We start from the raw sequence: 21470 nt of genomic DNA on the forward strand, positions 1-21470 counted from the left end.
GTTGCTTTCTGGGGATTGTAGTTCAATTGGTTTTTTAATTTTATAAACGTAAAATATTTCCAAAGCAAAATCTCTCGGGGGAAAAGAACAGATTACACCCCCCCCCCCCCCCCCGAGACCCACTTTTGTAAGAATAAAATAAATAATTTAAAATGATTATAATTGGTTATTATAATGTTATAATTGTTATAGTTATAATTGTTAGAAATTATATAACAAATTATTATAATTATATAAAATAAATAATTATAAATAAAACAAGACTCACTTATTTGTTATTGTTTAAATAGTGTCGCCTCGTTCCTAAGGTTAAGGTTAGGGTTAACGTTAGGGTTAGGGTTAAGGTTAGGGTTAGGGTTAGGCGGAAGAGACCCTTCGGCGCTAAACCAATAAGAGAGGGTCTTCGCTCTACGCGGCTAGCCAATCAGAGAGCGTCTTCGCACACATTGGCTACGGAAAAAAATCATGCGGAAGGGCATACTAAATAGTTTGGCGCAGTTTATGTACGTCACACTCTTAACCAGTGGGGGGAAGGGCATAATAAAAAAATTAAAATTCTATATATATATAATATTAGTTATATATATATTGCGACAGAAACATTACAGCGTCGAGTGGATAATTATAGCTATTCTATTTCACAATGTGGTTGTGAAATGGGACGAGCACAAACACAAACATTGATTGATTGATTGATTGATTGAAACGTTTATTAACAGATTGCAGAATGGGTACAGTACAATTGTTAAGGTAATGCAGACCAGAGAAAGACTTTCGTCTTGTTTACATCAGGGTCCCCCATTTTCAATTCATCATAACATATATGAGACACACGACATACAGATAGACAGTACTGCTACATCTATACATTTATGACATACCAGATTTGCAAATACAGTACTGTTTGTGATACAAAAAGTGTCCAGAAAAAGAGTGTATATACATTTGACGTAGAAACTGTACATTGGAGGAGGTTGGGTAGGTGGGGTGGGGTTGGGTTGGGTGGGTGGGTGGGGGCTGTACATTGGAGGTGGGGGGGGGGGGGGGGGGGGGTTGGGTAGGGGGTGGGTGGGGGACACTGTTTACTGTACATTGGAATACTGACAAAGCCATACTTGGTCATTTACTGTACAACTGGGTTAGGACATTTGTAGGGGCCAGTTTCGAATTGCGTGGGTAGTGTGATTCACATTCCTTTACAGCTTTGGGTAGGGCGTTCCACATTGATGTGGCATAATTGCGAAACGTGTTTAGTCCCTTGTTTGAGCCGAATCTGGGTTTAACATGATTTGTGGAGCTCCCTCTGGTATTGTGATCGTGGTATTCACTGACCTTTGGGAAGTATTTTGACATGTATATGGGTACCTTGGTCGTGTAGTGTATCTTGTAGACCAGGCGCATTGCAAGTTGCTGTACTCTGTCGTCTACTCTAAGCCATCCTAGGTTGTCAAAGTGGGCAGGGGTGAGGTGGGTTCTCGGAGTAAGGTCAAGCAGTAGTCTGACCAGTTTGTTTTGAGATGTTTGTAATTTGGTTTTTAGTGCCTTTGAGGTGCTTTGGTACCATGAGGTGCAAGCATAGTCGTAGTACCCTTGAATGAGTGCTCCTGCCAGAGTCTTCAGGGTATTCTTGTTTACCAGAGAGGAGATCCGGTACAAGAATCAAGTTCGTTGGTTGACTTTTTTTATTACATTGGATGCCATTTTGTCACAGGAAAGATTAGCCTCTAGGATGGAACCCAGGTAGGTAATTTCATCTTTCCTTGTGACAATATTGTCACCCACTTTAACTGAGAAGCCATCTGTCTTGTTGAGTTTGTTATTTGAACCGAAGAGAATGGACTCTGTTTTGCCCATGTGTAATGATAGTTTGTTGTCGGCGAGCCATATGCAGATTTTGCCTAGTTCCGAGCTGAGGGTTTTTTCAACCTGTAACTTCAAGTTCAAGTTCAAGTTCTTTAATAGTTGTCATACAGAAGTACAGAATACTTTCATACAAAATGCTTCTTACTGTTACGCTCCAGAGACTGTGCTAGACAAGATAGTATCAAATAACATAATAACATAATATAGCATGAATTTAGAAGAAGAAAATGAGGTCACAGTGTTCGGTATAGACATATGTACAATGTTCTGAGTTACCATATAATATACAATACACAATACTATGCAGTGTACTAATGTACAGTACTATCTAGTGCAAAGCAGAAATGGGATGAGGTACAATTTTAGGTACAATTTACAGTAAGGTGTACGAGTTGTAGTGCAATCCTTCATCCATAAATATAAAGTGTGGGGAGTGGGTGCTACAGTGTGTTTGTTTAAAGTGGGTGTGTGCTATAAGTGTGTGGAGTGGGTGCTACAGTGTGTTTGTTTAAAGTGAGTGTGTGCGTGTGGATGTGTGTGCTATGTGCGTTTGGTGGTTGTTGTTGTGTAGTGTTCATTCATTGTTCGTTTAGCAGCCTGATGGCCTGGGGATAGAAGCTTCTTCTGAGTCTTTCTGTGCTCGCCTTGAGACTCCTGTATCGCTTGCCTGACCGCAGCAGTTCAAAGAGGCAGTTGTTCGGGTGACTGGAGTCTTTAATGATTCTCTTAGCCTTGCCCTTGCAACGCTTGTAGTAAATGTTCTGGAGGGTGGGGAGCCCCCCTCCAATTGTGCGTTCGGCTGAACGTGTCACTCTTTGTAGTGTGCTTTGGTCTTGTGCAGTGCTATTCCCAAACCAGGAGGTGATGTTGCCGGTCAAGATGCTCTCTATTGTACATGAGTAGAAGTTCTTAAGGATCTTCTGGCTGACTTGGAACTTCCTTAGGCGCCTGAGGAAGTAGAGGCGTTGTCGTGCCTTCTTCACAACACTGTTAATGTGTGTGGTCCATGTCAAGTCCTCGGATATGTAGGCTCCGAGGTACTTAAAGCTGTTGACTCTCTCAACCGGTGCCCCGTCGATGCTGAGGGGGCTGTAGTCCTTGACCCCCGACCTCCTGAAGTCCACAATCATCTCCTTTGTTTTGCTGACGTTCAGGGAGAGGCTGTTTTCCTGGCACCATCCCGCCAGGACCTTGACCTCTTCCAGGTAGGCCCTCTCGTCGTTGGCAGAGATCAGGCCCACCACCACTGTGTCGTCAGCAAATTTGACGATTGTATTGCTACTCCGCTGAGCCACACAGTCGTGTGTGTACAGGGAGTAGAGGAGGGGACTCAGAACACAGCCCTGGGGGGCCCCTATGTTGAGGGTGATGGATGAGGAGGTGCAGTTGCCTGCTCTCACCACCTGGGGTCTGCCAGTCAGGAAGTCCAAGACCCACTGGCAGAGGTCATAGCCCAAGCCCAGGTCCCTGAGCTTGGCTATGAGTATGGAGGGGACTATGGTATTGAATGCCGAGCTGTAGTCGATGAATAGCATTCTCACATAGTTCCCCTGCCTCTTGTCCAGGTGTGATGCTGCTGTGTGCAGCACATGGGATATGGCGTCCTCCGTGGACCTGTTGGGGCGGTATGCAAATTGCAGGGGGTCCATGTTTATGGGGAGGGAGGAGCAGATGTAGCCCTTTACTAGCTTCTCGAAGCACTTCATGGCTATGGAGGTGAGAGCTACAGGGCGGTAGTCGTTGAGGCAAGCAGGCTTGGATTTTTTGGGTACAGGGATAATAGTGGACTTCTTCAGGCAGGTGGGGATGACAGCCTGTTCTAAGGACAGGTTAAATATGTCAGTGAATACTGGGGCCAGTTGGTCGGCACAGACTTTTAGGACGCGGCCGGGGATGCCGTCTGGACCTGCTGCCTTCCTGATATTCACTTTTTTAAAGGTCTGCCTCACCTCATGCTCTGTTACCCTGAACACTGCGCCTCCATCAGCAGCCGACCCCCCCCCCCCCATTGCCTGCTGGTTCTTGTCAGAGACCAGCAGGGCTGAGTCGTCCGCAAACAGGATCAAGTTGCAGTCACAAGCTGACGACATCATTTGCACAAATTAGGAACATTCGTGTCTTTGTTGGTATGATGTCATCAAGTGGCAAAATGTAGTTCTTAATAAAGTCACTTCCTGGTTCCATGGTTTAGGAACGAGACGACACTATTTAAATGGACTCCATAAAAGTACAAACAATAACAAATAAGTGAGTCAGTGGCCAATCAGAGAGCGTATCCGCAAAATGCGGCTACGGAAACAAATAACGCTGCCCTTCCCATGAATGAATGAATGAATGAAAACTTTATTTAACAGATTGCAGAATGGGTACAATACAGTACGGCTCAATACATACAATTGTTAAGGGGATGCAGACCTGAGAAAGATCTTTGTCTTGTTTCCATCAGGGTCCCCCATTTTCAATTCATATAGACATTTATGACACACACAACATATATGACATTTATGGCATAGGGACATATAGGTATTTAGTACTGATACATTTATTGTGACATAAACGGTATTCAAATATACAGTACTGTTACCCCTAGATCCTGACAGAGTATATACATATGATGGGGAGGGGACTGTACATTAGGAGGGGGTGGGTGGGAGAGAAATATACATACAGCGGGGAGGGAATATATACATGCGGTGGGGAGGAGACTGTCTATTAGGAGGTGGTGGGGGTTTTGGGCATTTACAGTGGCCAGTTTCGAATTGCAGCCTCCCGTAGGTGCTCTTTAAGAGCGGTTTTGAATGTGGGCAGGGATTCACATTCCTTTACAGCTTTGGGTAGGGCATTCCACATTGTTGTGGCATAATTGTGTGGATATATCTATGGCCCTTCCCCCCATAGATAATATAGAATGTTCTATGGGAAATAATAATGTTGTATGTTCTATGTTCTATAAATATATGTTCTATGTGTATCTATGCTTCCCCCCACTGGTTAAGAGTGTGACGTACATAAACTGCGCCAACGTCTATGACAAGTCCCGGAGAGTGTCTATTCGCCTGAATAAATACACCCAGCTAATCAATTAAATAAACATTGTACTCTTAGAAATAACTAATATCTTAACATTTTTATTTGATTTCTATCGTTTGATATAGTATTTAGCGCAACAAAACATCAATATTATGCGCTGCGCCAGTAGCCAAAATACAGGCTCACATCTAACGCTACCTATTTACGCGACGGGAGATGTGTCAGGACCCAATAATACGGGAAAGTAAGCTGCACCACTAAAGTTCGCCATAATGGATTCGAAAAGACGTCGTCGGTCCCGTTCTAGGTCTCGCAGTCGGAACCGGGACCCGTGGGCCAGGTCCAAACAGATCAGCAGGTCGTCACGGTCCCCGGAGGAGAGGAGGAGAGGCCGCAGCAAGTCTGTGGACAGGAACCGGGGTCAGCAGCAGCAGCGGAGACGTGGACGGTCCCACAGCCGGGACTCCTCCAGCGGGAGCGGCGGTGGGTCTCCTCCTCCCGGTATAGGGGCCACAGGGGCCAGGTAACTATAACTGAATTATTATTCTTATGACACTGGAGACAAAACACACTATAGTATATATCCTATATAATTGTATTGTAGTGATTGTAATGGTACATTACTGAAGACTCTGGCAGGAGCACTCAATCAATCATGAGGTGCACGCATAGTCGTAGTTAGTACCCTTGAATCAAACTGTACATTGGAGGAGGTTGGGTGGGTGGGGTGGGGTTGGGTGGTTTGGGTGAGGGCTGTACATTGGAGGTGGGGGGGGGGGTTGGGTAGGGGACACACACACATTTTACACTGTACATTGGAATACTGACAAAGCCTTACTTGGTCATTTACTGTACAACTAGGTTAGGACATTTGTAGGGGCCAGTTTCGAATTGCAGTCTCACGTAGGTGTTTTTTGAGAGTGTTTTTGAAATGGTACCAAATGGTACCAAAGCACCTCAAAGGCGCTTAAAACAAGATTACAAACATCACAAAACAAACTGGTCAGACTACTACTTGACCTTACCCCCAGACCCCACCTCACCCCTGCCCACTTTGACTAGGATGGCTTAGAGTAGACGACAGAGTACAGCAACTTGCAATGGGCCTGGTCTACAAGATACACTATACGACGAAGGTACAACCCATGTACATGTCAAAATACTTCCCAAAGGTCAGTGAATACCACAACCACTACACCAGAGGAAGCTCCACAAATCATGTTAAACCCAGATTCGGCTCAAACAAGGGACTAAACATGTTTCGCAATTATGCCACATCAATGTGGAACGCCCTACCCAAAGCTCAAGTTTCAAGTTTCAAGTTTCTTTAATAGTTGTCATACAGAAGTACAGAATACTTTTGTACAAAATGCTTCTTACTGTTGCGCTCCAGAGACTGTGCATGACAAGTTAAGTATGAAATAAAAACATAGTAAAAATAGTACAAATTAGAAGTAAAAAAAAAAGAGGTCACAGTGTTCAGTTTAGACATATGTACAATGTTCGTAGACGTAGTTACCATACAATATACAATACTGTGCAGTGTACTAATATACAATACTATACTATATAGTGCAAGGCATAAATGGACGAGGTGCAGTTTAGGTACAATTCACAGTAGGTGTACGAGTTGTAGTGCAAATCCTTTATCAATAAATATAAAGTGTAAGTGTGTTTGTGTGATCTAAAGTGTGGAGAGTGGGTGCTGCAGTGTGTTGTTTGTTTGAGTGAGTGTGTGCGTGTGGGTGTGTGTGCTGTGTGCATTTGATGGTTGTTGCATAGTGATTATTGTTCGTTTAGCGATTATTGTTCGTTTAGCAGCCTGATGGCCTGGGGATAGAAGCTCCTTCTGAGTCTTTCTGTGCTTGCCATAAGACTCCGGTATCGCTTGCCTGACGGCAGCAGTTCAAAGAGGCAGTTGTTCGGGTGGCTCGAGTCCTTAATAATTCTCTTAGCCTTCCCCTTGCACCGCTTGTTGTAAATGTTCTGGAGGGTGGGAAGCCCCCCTCTAATTGTGCGTTCGGCTGAACGTGTCACTCTTTGTAGTCTGCTACGGTCTTTTGCAGTGCTATTCCCAAACCAGGAGGTGATGTTGCCGGTCAGGATGCTCTCTATTGTACATGAGTAGAAGTTCCTAAGGATCTTCTGACTGACTTGGAACTTCCTTAGGCGCCTGAGGAAGTAGAGGCGTTGTCGTGCCTTCTTCACAACACTGTCAATGTGTGTGGTCCATGTCAAGTCCTCGGATATGTGGGCTCCGAGGTACTTGAAACTGTTCACTCTCTCAACTGGTGCCCCGTCGATGCTGAGGGGGCTGTAGTCCTTGACCCCCGACCTCCTGAAGTCCACAATCATCTCTTTTGTTTTGCTGACGTTCAGGGAGAGGCAGTTCTCCTGACACCACTGTGACAGGTTCTCTACCTCTTCCAGGTAGGCCCTTTCGTCGTTGGCAGAGATCAGGCCCACCACTACTGTGTCATCAGCAAATTTGATGATGGTGTTGTTGTTCCGCTGTGCTACGCAGTCATGTGTGTACAGGGAGTAGAGGAGGGGGCTCAGAACACAGCCCTGGGGGGCCCCTATGTTGAGCGTGATGGATGAGGAGGTGCAGTTGCCGGCTCTTACCACCTGGGGTCTGCCCGTCAGGAAGTCCAGGACCCACTGGCACAGGTCATAGTTCAAGCCCAGGTCCCTGAGCTTGGCTATGAGTTTGGAGGGGACTATGGTATTGAATGCTGAGCTGTAGTCGATGAACAGCATTCTCACATAGTTCCCCTGTAAAGGAATGTGAATCCCTGCCCACATTCAAAACCGGTCTTAAAGAGCACCTACGGGAGGTTGCAATTCTAAACTGGCCACCGTAAATGCCCCAAACCCCCACCACCTCCTAATAGACAGTCTCCTCCCCACCGCATGTATATATTCCCTCCCCGCCGTATGTATATCTCTCTCCCACCCACCCACCCCCTCCTAATGTACAGTCCCCTCCCCATCATATGTATATACTCTGTCAGGATCTAGGGGTAACAGTACTGTATATTTGAATACCGTTTATGTCACAAATGTACTAAATACCTATATGTCCCTATGCCATAAATGTCATGTATGTTGTGTATGTCATAAATGTCTATATGAATTGAAAATGGGGGACCCTGATGTAAACAAGACAATCGTCTTTCTCAGGTCTGCATCCCCTTAACAATTGTGTGTATTGAGCCGTACAGTATTGTACCCATTCTGCAATCTGTTAAATAAAGTTTTCATTCATTCATTCATACATAATTCACCCACGGAACTATTGTTAGGAACATCTTGGTCTATATATGTCATAATTTGTCAAGTATATTACTTATTGTTTATGTGTCTTGTAAGCCCCATTATGGGCTGCTGGGCATACACCTGTATGTAAGAAAAAAAAAAAAAAAAAAAAAAACATCAAATCAAAACATTCCTGTTCCTTTTGCCCATGGTATGGTATTTATGTTTATTATTTTGTTTGAAAAACTCTATGATTGTATATTGCTTTCCATGTGGCAAATAAAACTCTGAATCTGAATCTGGTAGATCACATCACCGGCCTCACGACGCCAGAGACCGCCCGGGGCCCAGGAGCGAGTCAGAGGGCGAAGGAGGAAGACGAGATGGACGTCGTGTGAAAAGCAGATCAAGAGACCAATCCAGGTAATGTTACTATGTGTGTATATATATATATACGGAATATTTGGAATGCCTGTTTTTCCTCCCATGCTCGAGGATACGATAAATAACAGAAAAACAACAGAAAGAACAACAAGTCACAGTGGAACGTTGATTGATTGATTGATTGATTGATTGATTGAACATTTTATTAACAGATTGCAGAATGGGTACAATACAGTACGGCTCAATACACACAATTGTTAAGGGGATGCAGACCAGAGAAAGACTTTCGTCTTGTTTACATCAGGGTCCCCCATTTTCAATTCATCATAACATATATCTATGACATACATACGCCATCGTAGCGGCACGGTGGTGTAGTGGTTAACTCTGTCGCCTCACAGCAAGAAGGTCCAGGGTTCGATTCCCGCTTGGGGACCAGGTTTCCTTGATGCCAGTTACCCAGGCGGGGTATCTCCCGGGGCCTATCTGTGTGGAGTTTGCATGTTCTCCCCGTGCTCGCAAGGGTTCCGCCCCCTATAACGCCTGGCTTGATAACGGCTCGGCTCAATTTGTGCTACGTGGGCATAATAATTGCCAGAACCTAATCACTTACCAATGTGCCAATCACTTATTTATGTTTCAGTTCTGATTCAGATGACGCCAATGCAAAGAGAAAGAGAAAGGAAAAGAAGGGGAGCCAGAGGGAAAACAAAGGCGAAAAGAGACGAGGGAGATCTCCGTCTCAGTCGGACTCTGATGGTGGGAGCGGCGGCGATGGAGAACGGAGGAGACCAGACAGAAGGAGCCCCGACGGAGATGGACAGAGGAAGAGGTGGGCGGGCAACGGCAGAGATGCAGACAGGAGAGGAGATGCAGACAAGAGAGGAGACGCAGACAGGAGAGGAGACACGGACAGGAGAGGAGACGCGGACAAGAGAGGAGACGCAGACAGGAGAGGAGACGCGGACAAGAGAGGAGACGCGGACAGGAGAGGAGACGCGGAGAGGAGAGGAGACGCGGACAAGAGAGGAGACGCAGACAGGAGAGGAGACGCGGACAAGAGAGGAGACGCGGACAAGAGAGGAGACGCGGACAAGAGAGGAGACGCGGACAAGAGAGGAGACGTGGACAAGAGAGGAGACGCGGACAAGAGAGGAGACGCGGACAAGAGAGGAGACGCGGACAAGAGAGGAGACGCGGACAAGAGAGGAGACGCGGACAAGAGAGGAGACGCGGACAGGAGAGGAGACGCGGACAAGAGAGGAGACGCGGAGAGGAGAGGAGACGCGGAGAGGAGAGGAGACGCGGACAGGAGAGGAGACGCGGAGAGGAGAGGAGACGCGGAGAGGAGAGGAGACGCGGACAAGAGAGGAGACGCGGACAAGAGAGGAGACGCGGAGAGGAGAGGAGACACGGACAAGAGAGGAGACGCGGACAGGAGAGGAGACGCGGACAAGAGAGGAGACGCGGACAAGAGAGGAGACGCGGACAGGAGAGGAGACGCGGACAGGAGAGGAGACGCGGAGAGGAGAGGAGACGCAGACAGGAGAGGAGACGCGGACAAGAGAGGAGACGCGGACAAGAGAGGAGACGCGGAGAGGAGAGGAGACGCGGACAGGAGAGGAGACGCGGACAGGAGAGGAGACGCGGACAAGAGAGGAGACGCGGAGAGGAGAGGAGACGCGGAGAGGAGAGGAGACGCGGACAGGAGAGGAGACGCGGACAGGAGAGGAGACGCGGACAAGAGAGGAGACGCGGAGAGGAGAGGAGACGCGGAGAGGAGAGGAGACGCGGACAGGAGAGGAGACGCGGACAAGAGAGGAGACGCGGAGAGGAGAGGAGACGTGGACAAGAGAGGAGACGCGGACAAGAGAGGAGACGCAGACAAGAGAGGAGACGCGGAGAGGAGAGGAGACGCGGAGAGGAGAGGAGACGCGGACAGGAGAGGAGACGCGGACAAGAGAGGAGACGCGGAGAGGAGAGGAGACGTGGACAAGAGAGGAGACGCGGACAAGAGAGGAGACGCAGACAAGAGAGGAGACGCGGAGAGGAGAGGAGACGCGGACAAGAGAGGAGACGCGGACAGGAGGCCAAGGAGCGAGGAGCCGGGGAGGAGAGAGCTAAGCAGCGGGAGGCAGCAAGAGAGGGACAGAAGAAGTAGGCAGCGTTCCGCTTCCGGCGACTCCTCGGAGAGCTCCGGGTCGGAGGGAGGAGGGGGCGGAGGAGGAGGAGGAGCCCACAGGGACTCCAAGGCGCCGAAGCCCGTCGACAAGGAGGAGAAGAAGAAACAGACGGAGATGTTGAAGGCTCTGGAGACCCCGGAGGAGAAGAGAGCCAGACGACTGGCCAAGAAGGAGGCCAAGGAGAGGAAGAAGCGGGAGAAGATGGGCTGGAGCGAGGAGTACATGGGCTACACCAACGCAGACAACCCCTTCGGAGACAACAACCTGCTGGGCACCTTCAAATGGCAGAAGGTGAGTGAGAAGACTTGCCGTATATGTATCCACACAGCTGTCTGTACATACCTGCACATAATACTTTTTCCATATCTGTAGATTGTATATAGGGATGCCCCGATATCACTAAAATAGCTGGATCGGGTATCGGTAAAAAAAAGGAAAATAAATCGATTTAATTTTTTTTATATATAATCATACATAAAATAAGAAATAACTAGTGCTGTCAATAGATTACTTTTTTTTTTTACTAATTAATCTCACAATTTTCTGTAATTAATCTAGATTTTGATTTGATTTGATGTTTTTTTTATTTTTGTGTCTTACATACAGGTGTATGCCCAGCCGATATGGGCTTACAAGACACATAAACAATAAGTATATAATAATATACTTGACCAATTACTTGACAAATGACATATAGACCAAGATGGCCACAAGAACAAGAAAATACAATATAACGTAATATAACACAAGCTGTACGCAATGTATATAAACAAAGGAACAAGAGGAATTCAAATACAATTATATAGGATATAGTGTGTTTTGTCTCAAGTGCCATGCTTTCTCAAAAAATCCTGCAAAACTGAAGTTGTCCTCCACAAAAAAAACAACTCAACATACAACTCTCAGACTGCCAAAACAAATCCGGATTTACAATTAGAATTTTCTCAAATAAAGCCCTCCTCAAAGCGGTGTACAAATGGCAATAAAAAACAAAATTATATTCATCCTCCACCACTCCCAGATCACATAGAACACCCTCTTCAGGTTTACCTTGGAATCTACCCACTTCCACAGCCAATGGCAGGGTGCCAGACCTCAACTGGGCACACAGAGACCTCCGTCTTCTCTTTTTAAGTTTAACATTACATAAGGTTCAGTAAAATACTCATTTTTAATTACAACATATTTTCTAAGTTTAGGTTTTTTCCATATCTCCACCTTCCACTTATCCTGATGGATTGTTGATAATTTTGTTTTATATAGATAAAAAATAGCATTTTTCTACTTAAGACCGAAGCTTGTAACAGATATTTACTTGAGTAAAATCATGGAATTAATGTAAAATCAACACAAAGAAAGTATATTTAGATTCAAAGACTATTTTAATAGCTTTATTTGAATACAGTTTCTCTCCTGTGAAATACAAATGTTCAACAAAACAATCAACATTGACTCAGCTAGATTTCTTTCTTATATCCGTGGCGCTAACAGAAATAAAAACAAACAAACAAAAACAATTGGCTTAGAGGACGATAATGTCTTGTATGAACTACCAGTAATATAAATCATATTAACAACAGAAATGTGTTCCATCTTCATGTCAGATTATTTTCAAAAAGGTGCATGAGTCGGGCGGTCAGGTGGCGTAGCGGAGATTGTGCTCGTCACCAATGCAAGAGGCTGCGGTCTCGACTCCCGGAGAGTCAGCATTGCCTTGGCTCGGGCTGATCGCTATACTAACTCGTTTGGCTGAGTTAGGGGGAGGGGAGCCGTGGGTGGGTCCTGGGCGTTGTGGACAGCGACCCCTACAGTTCGGTCGGGGCGCCTGCTCAGCAAGGGTAGGATCTGGAGAGAGGTAGTGCGACCTTCCACACGTTACACTCTCCCGGTGAGAATCTGCGCGGCCAGGCTGGCTGCCGGCTGGCTGCACATGCGTCAGACGAAAGCATGCGACAGTCTCTGGCCTCTCGGACCAACAGTAGGGGAAAGTGCGCAACAACCAGGAAGGGGGTTGGGAATTGGCATAACGACTAACAGTGGGATGGGAGAAAAATCGGAAAAAGAAGGAGGGGGAAAAAGATAATGATAAAAAAAAAGGTGCATGAGTCAATGCGAAAAAAGAACAAGCAAATATACTGCTGAAAGTTCAGAACGTTGAAGCAATTTATTTTAATGCTTTAAATAATTTAAATTAATCTCAAGTTAAAGCATTAACTTTGACAGCCCTAGAAATAACAATTCAGTACATTTATATCTGTGTTAATTTGTTACATTTAGTTTCACTAAGTTAGGAAAGTAATGTTTTAAGTCAAGCCTGATGTTGCCTTGCACAAAAGAATCATCCCAGTCTCTTCCACACAGTGAGGCATACAGTTTATTAATTGAACAATGGGTATTTTACATTTAGTCATTTAGCTGATTCTTTTATCCAAAGCGACTTACAAGTTCTGTACGACAAGCCATCAGGAAGGGCACAACTCTTATCAGCTGAGTAACAATGTTCATCAAAGTGTTGCGTGCTACAGTGTAGGTTAGTATATTAGGACAAGTTAGGGCTGGGCGATATAACGATAACGATAAATATCGTGATATATTTTAATAATCGATATCGAATATCGAAATTTAAAAAAAAAATCGAAAAATCGTCTTTTTTTTTAACCTGCAACAGGGCAGTTTTAAAACCAGAGACAGTGGACAGACTTGTCTTTCTTGCCTGCAACTTAAAGTAATGGCTTTGCTTGTCCAAATGACAATACTGACCAAATTCAGATTTCTTTTTCTCTTGTCCATTTATTTTGTTTGCTTTCTAATTTAAAATACATTTTGAAACCGTCTGTACACAGTAGGCTATGTGTGCTAGCAGAGCTAGACTCCAGTCACGAGTCACAGTGCACATGTGCGGTGGTTTGTCCACCAAAAAAGCGCCAAAAGATCGAAAATAAACTAGCAGAGCCAGAACTGTTCAACTCCTCTGGAGCCACAGCCAGCAGAGAAGCCGGTTTACTTTAGCTTTTAAACCAGCTGCAGCCTGAGAACTGGAGTGTGAGGGGATGTAACACTAAAGATGGCGGCAATGACAAAGAATTGCTGCAAAATAAACATACATCTGTTGTTTAAAAAAAAAAAAAAAAAAAAAAAAAATTAAATTTTTTTTTATACTTATAACAATTCGATAATTATCGATATCGAGAAATAAAATAAAATTATCGTATCGTTATCGCGATATGATTTTTTTCCATATCGCCCAGCCCTAGGACAAGTGCATGACAGTAAGGTTAGTTGGGGTTAGAATTTTATATAAAAGAAAATCATTTCAGATAATGGTTGGTATGGGTACCCAAAGCCAGGTATCGGTATCGGGACTGAAAAAGTCGGATCGGTGCATCCCTAATACTATATCTGTACATATCCCTTACCTACTCTTACTAGTTGGTTGGATGCCAAACGTCTTTTTAGTTGTACTGTACTTGTGCTGTACAATGTATGAAAAGTAAAAGCAGGTCTGGTAAGTTTGTTGTAGGTTTGAGTGTACTGTGTATCTTTGCCATGCGTGAGATGTAGTGACTTGCTGGAAGAAACATTCTAAAGTTGACAAGTGGTCAAACTACAACTCAAGTGAGAAATAGTTCCTTTACTGATCATTTGAACATTTGCTTTAAAAAAAAAAAACTAGTACCTTTTGACACAAAAAATGAAACGGAAGTGAATGAGAAGCCTGACACCTGAGAGGAATGGTGGCGTTCATAGACGACACAGAAAGCAGTGGTAGCTTACTTGTAGATGATCTTCGATAAAAGAGGGTTTGGGTATCGTTTGGATTTGAACGATTCCGATTCTCCATTTCGATTCCTGTTCTAAGCGATTCTCGATTCCGATTATTTGAGGCGCAGGTCAAAACAGGTCACAGCTTATTTCGCCCTTTTTTTTTTTTCTTCCTTCCTTCCTTCCTTTTATTTTTTATTTTTTTTTTTGAAAAATCCTTTATTTTTTTCATACTATTCACATTGTCAGTTGACTTGATACAGTTTAATTTGGTTGCTGTAGTGTAACTAGGGTATTAATTAACAAATTAATTTATAAAAAAAAATAAAAAAATGTATTTAAGAATCTACATCTTCTTAACGGTTCCGGAACCGGAAGTTAGGAACCGGTTCCTACTGGAACCGGTTCTCGGTGCCCAACCCTAAGGTACGACTGCTTGTTTTTGACAAGTTCTACTAAAGTGAAATATCCCTAATTATGTTTAGCTATTGTAGACTACATAACTACTACTAAGGGGGCGACAGTGGCTCAGGAGGTAGAGCGGTCGTCGGGTAATCGGAACTGGGTTCCTGGTTCGATTCCCGCTTCTCACAGGCAGCATGTCGGAAGTGTCCTTGAGCAAGACACTTAACCCCTAAATGCTCCTGATGAGCGGGTTGACACCTTGCATGGTTGCCTCCGCCGTCGGTGAGTGGATGGGTAAAATGTGAGGAACAAAAAAAAATGTAAAGCACTTTATAGATGCCACCTCTTAGCAGGCTGGACGATTTGTTGTATATAATTGTATCTGTATTCTGTGTGTTTTGTGTTCAGGCCTTGGATAAAAAGGGGATCGGTCACCTCGGAGAGAAAGACCTGAAGGATAGAAACAAACGCATTCAGGAGGAGAACCGCAGAGAGCTCCAGAAGGTAGGACTGTCGGGGTTTGCACAAGGTCCTTGAATTCCTTGAAAACAGAAAAAAAATGAATTAAAAAGTAATTGAAATTCAAATCAACCATTTGCATTGAAAGTTTTGTTCATCCACGATAAAATAGTTCTGAATCAAGAAATGTAATTATTTTCTATCTAAAGTGTAAAAAATTCTCGGAAATTGGTTTTAAGCCATACATATTGGATCAGATTTTTTTTTCAATAAAAAAAAAATGAATTGTATGCTTTTAAAATGAAAACTAGTGCTTGAAAAAGTACTTGAAAGTCCTTGCATTTCATTTAGCAATGTCTGTGGGAACCCTGGACTGTGTGCATCGTGTCAGCAGGTAGGACTGTGTGCACCGTGTCAGCAGGTAGGACTGTGTGCACCGTGTCAGCAGGTAGGACTGTGTGCATCGTGTCAGCAGGTAGGACTGTGTGCATCGTGTCAGCAGGTAGGACTGTGTGCACCGTGTCAGCAGGTAGGACTGTGTGCACCGTGTCAGCAGGTAGGACTGTGTGCACCGTGTCAGCAGGTAGGACTGTGTGCATCGTGTCAGCAGGTAGGACTGTGTGCATCATGTCAGCAGGTAGGACTGTGTGCATCGTGTCAGCAGGTAGGACTGTGTGCATCATGTCAGCAGGTAGGACTGTGTGCACCGTGTCAGCAGGTAGGACTGTGTGCACCGTGTCAGCAGGTAGGACTGTGTGCACCGTGTCAGCAGGTAGGACTGTGTGCATCGTGTCAGCAGGTAGGACTGTGTGCATCATGTCAGCAGGTAGGACTGTGTGCACCGTGTCAGCAGGTAGGACTGTGTGCACCGTGTCTCCTGATCGAGTTCACTTTGTTGACTATATATGCGTCGGTCTGTGTAAAATATTTGATTTTGATTTGAAACCTTTTATTTATATACAGGGAAGACGGTTGAGAGCAAGCTCTCTTTTTCAACATCACCCTGATTACAGCATTTGGACATAGAGGAACACACATTGCATGTAGTATAGAGATATGTACATACCGGTACATACATAAAGCACACATGTTAAATAATGAATACGCATTGCAGCATGATGTACAGCTGTGCTCTTGGGCAACAAGTTTGTATCAGAAACTATATATATTATATATATATATATATATATATATATATATATATATATATATATATATATATATATATATATATATATAGGAGAGGACAAAAACATTTATTATATAATAATTAAAATAATAATAATTAAAACATGCACCAAACAAACAACCAAATAGGTTGTTTACATACAATGTATGTAATACATGAATCAGGACAGTCAAATGACAAAAGTTAAAAGGCGGGGTGACAGTTGCAGGTGTGTTAAACAACTCTGCAATTGAGTCTTTTAATTTGTCCCTTTTCAAAGTCTTTTGCATCTCGTTCCAACTGCTGGGAGCAGCGGGGGAAAAAAGAAGCATAAAGGGGTCCCCACACGGCGAGCGATTTTAGCCAGGCGACAGATTTTTTTAGCGAGCCGACCGGCAGAATTGTATCGCCTCCATTGTTATGAATGAGAGAACCCACACGGCAGGAGATTTTGAAGCGACAGTCACGCAGATATTTCTGTCGCCTCGCTAAATATCGCCTCGATCCTATTTTTGGAGGCGACGGCACAAGGACAATGAGGAAATAACATGACTTCTACAGTAGAAGTACTGCAGAAGTTCTACTGGTGTATCATTTGTACACCTTTAATGTATCAATACATTCATTGATCAATCTACGTATTATTACCATGCTACATAAGGTTATGTTCATTATTATTAACGGGAACAATTTAAATAAATAACGTTAGTTTGAGAAGCTATAGAGTGGCCGCTTGTCATTAACTAATAAATGAACAATGCGCCACGATGCACCTACTAGTGTTTTAATACTCGGGTAACAAAATAAGTTGTGGATGTTGACAGTTTAATGTCCAGGCTGCAGCTGATGTAGTTTGTAAGGTTTATTGTCCAAAGAAAATTATGGTTGATAACAAAACAGTTTGCGTCTTCCGTGAAAAAAAACATTCTCTTTCAGCAGCTGCATAACATTACTTGTCCAATCGGTGGTAATGCACGTATCGTAGCGACCAGGCATGCAGTAATGTCAGGAAGAATGAGGAGAGGTTGTATTCGTATATGGTGGTTTAATTCCAGCTCAATATGGGTTTTACAGGTTAATACTCTCTCGTAACGCACAACACAGCTACCTGCGAACCCGCTTCACAACAACCTAACGTCCGGTCCCTTCGGTCCGCCCTCCTATATCTCCCGGGGGGAAACACCCCCAGCTAAACAGAGCGACACATAGTTATTATACCTGAGAACGGTCGCCTCTGGTGTGGGGGGCTAAGCGATTGTCATTGAGCGACAGGCGATCACATCGCCAGGCGACGTCTGTCGCCCGCCGTGTGCAGACCACTTAATACTGAACGGGAACTGAATGCATGTGTGCTGCTGCAGGTGAAACAGTTGCGTCTGGAGAGGGAGCGGGAGAAGGCCATGAGAGAGACGGAGCTGGAGATGCTGCAGCGAGAGAAGGAGGCGGAACACTTCAAGACCTGGGCGGAGCAGGAAGACAACTTCCACCTGCACCAGGCCAAGCTACGGTCAGTCTGCTTTATAACACCATCACACATAACTAGGGGTGTAACGATGCATCGATTCTAATGTGACGATTCAACTGCATCGATTTGAAAATGTTAGAATCGATTATAATCGGGAAAAAAAAAAATATATATATATATATATATATTTTTTTTGTATTGTTTTTATTGACCTATAGTCCATTCATGCTGAGTGAATCAGTTCCCCTGGCCACATTTGTGTATTCAACATTTGTTGGGAGAAAAGCACCACAGGCAATGTGGAGGGGCGAAACCTTAGAAGGGCCGTTCAAGCAAGAATTCTGGGTCTCAATGAATCCAAAACATCAATGTGGTTAGAAGTGGTGGAGAGAATAAAAGCTAGCTTATAATGGTAGTGTCTGGTTAGGTGCGAGGGATAATGGAGGTACTACCCAAGGTGGGGTCCGGGAGGGGGGGGTTCGAGCTGGAGCATATGTGTGTAGGTTTTTAGATAACAGGTATTAGGGGTATATCTTATATAAGACAATTAACTAAAATGTGATTTCATTGGATGTGCTCTGACAATTAATGCTTGTATATCTTATCGTGTGTTGTCATGTTTGTTTATGTGTTTGTTTAAAAAAGAATAAAAAAAAAAAATACAAAAAAGAAGGGCCGTTCAAGGATGTTCCCTTCTTAGATGTCGGTGATAGTAGTGTTGCTATAAAACAGGCGAAACAGTTGGTAAGCATAAATATATGTGTAATGAAACACAAATAAGTCCATGCAATAGCAACTGGGGTACAGAAAGATTGAAAATAGAGCTGATGACTGATCCATTTGAGGTTAGAGACTTCCTCTCTAACTCACCAGACTTCCTCTCTAACTCACCAGACTTCCTCTCTAACTCACCAGACTTCCTCTCTAACTCACCAGACTTCCTCTCTAACTCACCAGACTTCCTCTTTAACTCACCAGACTTCCTCTCTAACTCACCAGACTTCCTCCCTAACTCGCCAGACTTCCTCTCTAACTCACCAGACTTCCTCTCTAACTCACCAGACTTCCTCTCTAACTCACCAGACTTCCTCTCTAACTCACCAGACTTCCTCTCTAACTCACCAGACTTCCTCTCTAACTCACCAGACTTCCTCTCTAACTCACCAGACTTCCTCCCTAACTCGCCAGACTTCCTCTCTAACTCACCAGACTTCCTCTCTAACTCACCAGACTTCCTCACTAACTCACCAGACTTCCTCTCTAACTCACCAGACTTCCTCTCTAACTCACCAGACTTCCTCTCTAACTCACCAGACTTCCTCCCTAACTCACCAGACTTCCTCTCTAACTCACCAGACTTCCTCTCTCTCTAACTCACCAGACTTCCTCTCTAACTCACCAGACTTCCTCTCTAACTCACCAGACTTCCTCTCTAACTCACCAGACTTCCTCTCTAACTCACCAGACTTCCTCTCTAACTCGCCAGACTTCCTCTCTAACTCACCAGACTTCCTCTCTAACTCACCAGACTTCCTCTCTAACTCGCCAGACTTCCTCTCTAACTCACCAGACTTCCTCTCTAACTCACCAGACTTCCTCTCTAACTCACCAGACTTCCTCTCTAACTCACCAGACTTCCTCTCTAACTCACCAGACTTCCTCTCTAACTCACCAGACTTCCTCTCTAACTCACCAGACTTCCTCTCTAACTCACCAGACTTCCTCTCTAACTCACCAGACTTCCTCTCTAACTCACCAGACTTCCTCTCTCTCTAACTCACCAGACTTCCTCTCTAACTCACCAGACTTCCTCTCTAACTCACCAGACTTCCTCTCTAACTCACCAGACTTCCTCTCTCTCTAACTCACCAGACTTCCTCTCTAACTCACCAGACTTCCTCCCTAACTCACCAGACTTCCTCTCTAACTCACCAGACTTCCTCTCTCTCTAACTCACCAGACTTCCTCCCTAACTCACCACGGTCTTTATTAGTATTTTGCGCTGCCCAGGCAGCAATGGTCTTTGATGTCGTTGATATCCGACATCACCGCGTACAAGTCCGTATTTCTCCCATAACACGCGTTGTGTCTTCTTGGTTCGACAGTGCGTTAAATTAGTTGGTTAGACCTCCGTGATCAATCTCACTCTTTCAGTGAAGTTTCTCATAGTTTGCTCGGCTTAGTCCATTTTTCCACATTTCATGGGGGGGGGGGGGGGGTTTATTACCGTATATGCTTAACCCTTTCTGCGCCAAAAACGCTGTACAGCGATGTTGCCCGCCATGCCCATTCTGCCAATATCGCTGTACAGCGATTTTGAGATCAATATAAATTTTTTTCGCCATGGCATTCATAATTCATATATACACTTCCGACGCTGCAGCTGGACCCTACGGCTCAATACAATGACGGCTCAATACAGCCACCAGGAAGTGGCTGCTGTGCGTCAATTAAATTCATCCGGCCATCAGACATTGTTGCAAGGCTCCCGACAGAGACAATGTACATAATGGATTGCTTTATAAACTTAATAATCAATATGATTTCTGCGTTTATTGCGACATACAAACCGGAAATGAACCTAGGCGATCGACGTCCTATACTTGGGATATTTCACCGCCAGTCTCTTTGACGCACGGTAAGAGGACACTGACGTTATTTTCAGCCCAATTGTTTATTCATTTCACTGCAAACCGATCTGATCAATATATCACCCATACTACATAAAGCTTTTACTGACGATCACGGAATTATAAACGACCCCCCCTTTCCTCCGCACATGATGACTCATAACATATACGATCATATACAGTTGAACTTTTTAATATAGCGTGTCTAGGGAATAAACGGCAATCGATAATCTATATAATGCGTTTAGGCCTATAACTCACGTTCTAGGAATTACTGCAGAAAACGATAAACACTTATATTCTAGAAGGTATTTTTGTATGAATGAAAAAGTATAACGTTCCTACATCCTGAACGATAGATAATCGATGTTGAATGGGCCATAGTAATGTCAATTTAGCAATACAATTTAAAAAGTTATAGCCCTGCAAAGAAGGTGAACATCTCCATAGACTTACAGCGCTGGCAGAGAGGCTATATTGATGGATATAACCTATGGCGGGGAAAGTGTTAATTATGGGTGGTTCTGTATGCAAATACTTAAAATCGTACACGAGCGAGGAGCATAGAACAAGTGGCATTTATCAACTAGGGATGCTAGCCATCAACACTGAGGAAGGAACATAATCGTTCCGAAACATGTTTGTTTCAGGCTGCCATTAAATATACCAAAATCTGTGAGTGCTGGTCCAAGCGTATTGCTTTCTTTTTCTATCAACTAGGGATGGGCATTTTTAAGAAGAATCCAGATCGATTGATCGCATGCTATACTCGAGTGATCGTGTATTACTAGGAAAAAAAAGTACATTTTAATTTTTTTGAATTTTTTTTACTTAATTTTGTTCATTCACGTATATGTTTAAGG

The 21470-nt window shown here is 44.2% G+C and overlaps 2 protein-coding genes across 2 annotated transcripts in view; one reads left to right on the forward strand and one right to left on the reverse strand.

The window, feature by feature from the left end:
• LOC311226401 (uncharacterized protein) overlaps positions 1-21470 on the reverse strand; it is a gene marked incomplete at its 5' end in the record, with an annotated part of 864333 nt that overhangs the window by 356410 nt on the left and 486453 nt on the right. The gene's annotated exons all lie outside the window — the stretch shown is intronic.
• The window catches only part of cactin, a 32410-nt gene continuing 16077 nt past the window's right edge, over positions 5138-21470 (forward strand). Inside the window, exons 1-6 of the mRNA XM_084313281.1 lie at positions 5138-5416; positions 8458-8574; positions 9179-9821; positions 9921-11009; positions 15294-15389; positions 17874-18019. Of these exons, the coding sequence (XP_084169407.1) occupies positions 5166-5416; positions 8458-8574; positions 9179-9821; positions 9921-11009; positions 15294-15389; positions 17874-18019 (2342 nt within the window). The 5' untranslated portion in view covers positions 5138-5165. The remainder of the gene's footprint in view (positions 5417-8457; positions 8575-9178; positions 9822-9920; positions 11010-15293; positions 15390-17873; positions 18020-21470) is intronic.

This window comes from Notolepis coatsorum (genome assembly GCF_963971535.1).
Source record: "Notolepis coatsorum genome assembly, chromosome: 4".
NCBI lineage: Eukaryota > Metazoa > Chordata > Actinopteri > Aulopiformes > Paralepididae > Notolepis > Notolepis coatsorum.